The sequence below is a fragment of the Panthera uncia genome, unplaced genomic scaffold (genome assembly GCF_023721935.1).
Source record: "Panthera uncia isolate 11264 unplaced genomic scaffold, Puncia_PCG_1.0 HiC_scaffold_1452, whole genome shotgun sequence".
Classification (NCBI taxonomy): Eukaryota; Metazoa; Chordata; class Mammalia; order Carnivora; family Felidae; genus Panthera; species Panthera uncia.
The window spans coordinates 64169-71077 of NW_026058088.1; the positions used below are offsets into that span (position 1 = coordinate 64169).

Here is a 6909-nt window from a genome sequence, read left to right on the forward strand (position 1 = left end):
TTCTCGTTGCTCCTAGATCTGAACCGACCCGGGGATTTACTAAGAAAACAAGCGCAGAAATAGAGACTGGGGTCCATGTGGGCATTAGCGGAGATGGGGTGGGTGTGAGGTAGTATCTGTGGAGCGTCCGTTGCATCTGCTGCTTTCTGTGCAGGACGTGTGCGCTTACTTCTAACATCACCTTGTGGGTGGGGGGTGTCCCCACTTGAAGTGGGCGCAGGCAGGTAACGGTGTAGAGCGCCGGCTGCGGGCCGGTACCTGCAGGCCCCCTGCCCCCCGACAGTTCCACGGAGGAGCCGTGGTCCCCAGCCCACGTGTGAGGAGATGAGACTGAGAAAGATCGAGTCCTCTAGAGGTCGGTTATTCGGGGCCCATCGCCTGTCAGGCACTGGTGGCGAAGTTCCAGGACCACAGCTGCGAGTGGGGACGTGAAGCCTCTGTCCTCATGGGAGCTCACGTTCCGGGGTGTGTCCGGGGTGTGCCCGGGGAGCCGGCCGTGAGCCGCCGTGGGGCGGGAGTGAGCAGGATGGTGTGAGAGAGGAGCGAGAAGGGCCCCCTGGGGGGAAGGGGGCGGACCCGGGGGGGTAGTCTGTCCCCGAGCTCATCTTCCCACTCCGCCGTGTTCTGGGACCGTCCCCGCGGTCCCGTCCCGTCGCCACACGACCACCGTTGTGAGCCCGCGGTGCTCCACTGGTCGTGCGTGTGCGCCTCGACGTGCATCCGCGTGTGTGAGCAGACCGCGCCCGTCGCGACCAATACGTACGCGTGTGTGTTTTGTACTTTCAGCTGACACCGAAGATGTGTGCATCGTAGAAAGATTGTTCTCCAGCAGCCTGGTGGCCATCGTTAGCCTCAAAGCCCCGAGGAAGCTGAAAGTTTGCCACTTCAAGAAAGGCACCGAGATCTGCAACTACAGCTACTCGAACACCATACTGGCCGTGAAACTCAACAGGCAGGTGAGCGACACCGCGCCCGGGCCGCCGGGCGCCCCGCCGCTCCCGCGCAGCTTCCAGCCGGCCCTGCCGCCACCCGGTCTCCCCCGGGGCCTGGGAGGGCTGGCGCTCCTGGGCCCCAGCCCCGGGCCCTGGTCCTGCTCGCCCCGGGCCGCCTCCCCGATGCAGCCCCGTCTCCTCGCCGGTTCTGCTCCGAGCACACCGTCCCCGCGCACGTTCTCGGGCTCCGCCGGGTGAACTTCTACTCTCGTCAGGACACAAGCCTAGCGCTCCCCTGAATGCGCACTCGGCCATCGAGTGGCGTCAGGGTTTTCGTCCCTCCTTTCACTTTCACGGATGCTACTTAAAAAATACATCTGTGGGCGTCTTTTCCTTTTTTCTTCTTTTTTCTCTTTTAAACTTCCTGTCTTCCCCACACTCCCAAAAACATCTGGCCCAGAGTATGCGCTCGGCGGCTGGCACCGGAGCTTGTTTCGTGAGACCACCTCATGGCTTTCGCTTCCCTACGAAACGCAGCACCGTCCTGAAGATCCGTCAGCTTTTCCGCGACAACCACGTATTCCTCGCAGGGAAAGCTGTCGACGTTGCCCGGTGCAGAGCGCACGTCGCCGCGCCGGGGTCTGCGGCGTCCGACCGGGTGGAGTGGTTGCACCAGGGGCGCGCTGGTGCGATTCAGACTGGGAGGGGGGCTGTGATCTGCGGAAGTGGGTCAGAGCGGGGGGGGGGGGTTGTAAGGCGTGACCTGTTGAACGCTTTTGAACCTAAAACATACAAGTGTCCGTGCACGCACCAGCTGCTGTGCGAGCCGGGCCGTCTTCCTTGTGTGAATCGTCCCTTGGCGCATCAGCTGCAAGCAGTCATTCTCCTCAGAGCGGGGTGTGAACTGCACCTGCAAAATAATGAGAGCGCACAGTGAGTTTTCGTACTTTTAAAAACCCCTAGGCTTTTGGGGCACCTGAGTGGCTCAGTCGGTTAAGCCTCCAAGTCTTGGTTTCTGCTCAAGTCTTGATCTCAAGGGATGGAGCCCAGTGTGGGGCTCTGCACTGACAGGGCGGAGCCTGCTTGGAATTCCCTCTGTGTCTCTATCCCTGCCCTCCGCCCCCACCCCTGCTCCAGATAGATCGATAGATATGGCACCTGGGTGGCTCACTTAGTTAAGCAACTCTTGATTACAACTCAGGTCATAATCTCACGGTTCGTCACTTTGAGCCCCGTGTCGGGCTCTTTGCTGGCAGCATGGAACCTGCTTGGGATTCTCTGTGTCTCCCTCTCTCTCTGTCCCTCCCATACGAGTGTGCTCTCTCTCTCTTTCTCTCTCTCGCTCACTCACTCTTGCTCCTCATCTCGCAAACGTTAAAAAAAAAAAAAAAAAAAAAAAAACGGAACCCTAGGCTTTTATTCTCGTTTTGCCATGCTTTATTCATTTATTCATGCTTTATTTCTGGTTTTTTTTTTTTTTTTTTTTTTTAAGAGAACATGTGCACACGCACGAGCCGGGGAAGGGGGCAAAAGGGGGGATGGAGAGAGAATCTCACGCAGGCTCCATGCTCGGCACAGAGCCTGACACGGGGCTTGATCCACGACCTGTTCCAAAATCAAGTGTTGGCCGCTCAACTGACTGAGCCATCCAGGCGCCCCCAGCATGGGTTTTTGAAAGCAGCTGACCTTTCCCAGACCTGTCCAAGGCACCTGCTCTGCTTTTCACGAGGGGAGGAGTGAGCCAAACAAAAACAAACCAAAAACACAAAATGAACTCTTCTTAGCTGTAGTTCACCAGTGTCTGTAATAGTGAATTAAATCTCACGGTTAGAGGTCCCGGTACAGTCGGCAGAAATGGTCACGGGAGCAGGCACTGCTGGCTTTGGACGTCACACGAGTGGTAAATGAGGAACAAAGCCGCCCGGTCACGGCCAACGTCCTCTGTGCCGCGAGCGTCCAGTCCGCCTGGTGTTCCGGAAGGAACAGGGAGCCTCCGTATCCAGGAGGCGGTTAAGACTGGGGAGCAAGCATTGTGTTGTGTCTTTATTTTTGGTTTTCTGTTGCGTCCCTTCCCTAGCGGCTGATAGTGTGCCTGGAGGAATCTCTCTACATACACAACATCCGGGACATGAAGGTACTGCACACAATCAGGGAGACCCCTCCGAACCCTGCAGGTAAACGAGTTGCGGGAAGAAAGTGTCATTGCCTGATTCTGCCTCTCACTTATTTTGATTTTATTTTAGAGAGAGTGTGTGTGCACGTTGGGGGGAGGGGGTGCGGGTGGTGGGCAGAGGAAAAGAGGGAGAGACTCCTAAGCCGGCTCCACGCTCAGTGCTGAGTCCCGTGCGGGACTTGATCCCACAACCCTGGGATCACGACCTGAGCTGAAATCAAGAGTCAGACGCCCAACCGGCTGAGCCACCCAAGTGCCCTTGGTTCTGCCTTTTAAAGATTAGCCATTTTGTCCATATAGCTTCTACCCAGATAGACCGCTTTGGAAAGTAGTGATCTTAAACCAAGCTGCTTTCCCTCTGCTGCTGGGCTTGTGACCACGTAAACCATTGGTTTCGTCGGCTTCCAGTTCTGAGGTTACTGATCGGTTTCAAGCAAAGGCCTTCAGTCTGTTTTCATAATCTTGTCACTGAAGGAGGTGGTTGGGGCTGTGGCGCTAGAAGCAAGCCCGCTCGGCAGCCGCCAGGGCTGGCTCAGGGTCCCCTTTGCTGTCTGCGTTCTTTGTTACGTAAATGCCAGCTTCTGTCTAACAGCGGAACAGAAAACCCTCTCGTCCTAACTCTCCTGGGCCTCCGTGTGTTACCACAGGCCTGTGTGCGTTGTCGATAAACAACGACAACTGTTACTTGGCGTACCCGGGCAGTGCGACCATCGGAGAGGTGCAGGTCTTCGACACCATCAACTTGGTGAGGCTCCTTTTGTGCTGGGGTCACTCGCTTGAACGTCCTCGTCCCCGAACCGGGTGCCGGGGAGCCTTCAGCCTCCTCATTTCTGTGGCTCGGCCCTGCGGTTTCACTGCCGCCTTCCTGGGGGCACAGCGGGTCCGGGTGACCTCTCCCTGCAGATGGATCCCCGTGGTCACGCCCGCAGTGCTGAGCTTGGGCAGACTGGCCGCTGGAAGGGCTGGAGGGAACTGTAGCCACTTCGCGGACGGCCCGCTTGGAGCAGCCTTGCCTCGGGCCCCACCCCCAGTAAATCAGGTGGACGTGGCCTTGGTGTCAGCTGGCGTGGTGTCGGAGGCCCAGCCAGTCAGCGCTTCAGCCTCGTGACGGGGGCGGCGGGGAGTGTGGCCTCGCCGCGCGGCGGCCACGGCACGTCGGTCTTGCCTTCCAGAGAGCTGCGAACATGATCCCGGCTCACGACAGTCCTTTGGCGGCGCTGGCATTCGACGCCAGTGGAACCAAGCTGGCCACCGCCTCGGAGAAGGTACGTCTGCCGCGTGGCCCGACGGGAACCCGGTCTGGGGGCTTTGGCACACTTTCTCGGTTCCGCTCACACAGTCGAGCGACCAGATGGGTTTCTGGGTCGACCGGCTCCCAGACCAGCACGGAGAGCGGCCCCCATGGCGGCCGTGGGACGAGCCGCCCGGACTGCGGTGGGAGTGTGGGGGCAACACGCCCCACGTCCTCCTCTGAGACGGCGCTGGCGGGCGCGGTGCCAGGGAACTCGAATGGCAGTGAGGAGCGGACGCGGTTCCGCCCAGGGTGGGTCTGAACACATTTTGGTGCACGCTCTCCTTTCCTTCTGTGTCTGCTCACTTAACAAGACAGTGACCGTGCCGAATGTATCACCTACATCCTCTTTCGCCCTGCGTGTGTCGTATTTCGCAGAGTTAAAAACCCTTCTAACGGCTGTACGGCACTTGGTTGTGCTTTACCGAGACGTCACCCTGTGGGGACGTTTATGTTCTTCCTACTGTTTAGATTGGAATGATCACATTTGGAATATAGATAATAGTGTGTTTGGCTTACATACAGATCTTTTTTGTGCCTCTCGGTTCACTTAAGAGATTCCAATGAGCAGACTTTCTGGGTTCAAAGGATGTGGTTGTTGTAAGGTTCTCCCCACACCGCACAGGGCGACTCCCTTCCGCTTGGGCCTCTCCCCCCCTGCCTTCTTGACATCAGAGGGGCGTCGCTGTCTTCCCAGCTTGGCTGCTACGTCTTGTTCCTTTGCAGCTCCTCTGGTCTCCTTAATCCCGTTCTCCCCTGTTCCGGCTTCTTCTGTGCGGTTCCCTGCTGCCCAGCTGTGCTTTGATGCTTGCTCACCGACAGCCTAGGTAGCTTGCCTCCTGTCTCCTCTCCCCTTGAGCCAGCCAACCACGTAAGATTTGAGAAAAGTCCGCTTGAACTCCGCCGCAAGGGTCCCCCAGTCTCAGTAACAACAGCGCTGCCATGTGTGGCTCCCTTAGTCGCCAAGGACACGGGTCTTTTATGTTCATGACCCCATCCCATCCCCCAGCAAGGTACACGTGTTCTCATTTCATATTGAGGGTTCAGAGAGATTAATCATTTGCTCGGGGTCACCAAGCTGTGGCAGCAGAGGTTTGGACTCCAAGCCTGGCTTTGCTTTTTTTTTTTTTTTTTTTTAAATTTTTTTTTTTGGGCAGAGAGGGGGGCAGGACATGAACGGGGGAGGGGCAGAGAGAGAGGGAGACACAGAATCGGAAACAGGCTCCAGGCTCCGAGCCATCAGCCCAGAGCCTGACGCGGGGCTCGAACTCACAGACCGCGAGATCGTGACCTGGCTGAAGTCGGACGCTTAACCGACTGCGCCACCCAGGCGCCCCTGTGGCTTTGCTTTTTAACACCACTGGACGATTGCGTCGTCGCCTTGTTCGCTTCTAGGGCAGTGGCGGTGAGCTTCTGTCACCCCTTGGGTAATAAAGTCTCGTCTCCGTAGTTCTCATCAGGTCAGAGAAGCACCCTAAAGCATCTTGTGGAGCCTCAAGGCCGGTAAAAACAGAACTGGAGCTTTGTGGACAATGAAGAGCAATCTTCTGATTTGCTTTTAGCCCGAATACTCTTGGTGCGTGGGGTCAGCCCTTGGCGGCATCCCGTCCTGCGGGGCGCTGGGCCGTGTCCGGCTATATGCTCGATCCTGCGTTCAGTGGGCACAGCGAGGCTCCTTACCAGCTCACCGTTAAGTAGTAGTACACGATAGGTATGCCATTAAAATAAATTCCTCCATCCGAAAATTTAGACTACAGAGGACAAAACCTTTGCTGTGGTTGTTGTTGTAGATGAGTGTGCTGTTTTCTCCTTTTCAAGTCTCAAGAATTGCAAACTCATTTGGTATCTTTTTATCCAGAGAGAATCACTATATTTAAAGAACGTTTTCCAGAAGGAAACGATTCCTGGTGTTCTGTAATTAGGTTGCTTATAGCTTATTTATTTATTTATTTATTTATTTATTTATTTTTACTATTTATAAACACATCAGATATCATAGGATGGTTTTCACACTAAAGAGTTTGAACCTTCCAAAACGCATTTGGCGTCAGGTGACCCTCTGAGTAATTCTTCCTGCCCCCGCACATTTGAGATACTACCTGTTTTCAGGTTTTCCTGGGAGTCTCTTCCGTGTGTGTCTTATGACCGTAGCTTGTCAGTATTCTTTTAACATCTGGATGTCAAAAGCACTACTCGTGCTCACTCTCTTGGCTGTTCTGTCTTACTCTCTCAGATGTTCAAGTCCTGTCCTTCCAGGCACACGTCCCGGTTCTCCAGGGCAGCGGCAGGAAACTGGCATCTTGAGAACATGGCTCATCCCCACACGGGAAAGTAGGGCCGCACACTGCTCGTTCATACGCTCCTTTGCCTGAGTCATGTGGGTTTTCTTAGCGTTGGTCCTACCACGTATAAGTTGGGACTTACTCGTTTTTAGGCCATTAAGTAACATTTCCAGCCAGTGGTTCCCTTGATCGGTAACTCAACCTGAAGCAGCAAGAGAGGCTGTCCGGGGG

General features: G+C 55.8%; 1 protein-coding gene across 1 annotated transcript in view; it reads left to right on the forward strand.

The window, feature by feature from the left end:
* Window positions 1–6909, forward strand: part of LOC125917068 (WD repeat domain phosphoinositide-interacting protein 2) — a 33815-nt gene that overhangs the window by 25096 nt on the left and 1810 nt on the right. The window contains exons 3-6 of the mRNA XM_049623327.1: window positions 787–956; window positions 3010–3106; window positions 3753–3850; window positions 4278–4370. Coding sequence (XP_049479284.1) covers window positions 787–956; window positions 3010–3106; window positions 3753–3850; window positions 4278–4370 — 458 coding nt within the window. The remainder of the gene's footprint in view (window positions 1–786; window positions 957–3009; window positions 3107–3752; window positions 3851–4277; window positions 4371–6909) is intronic.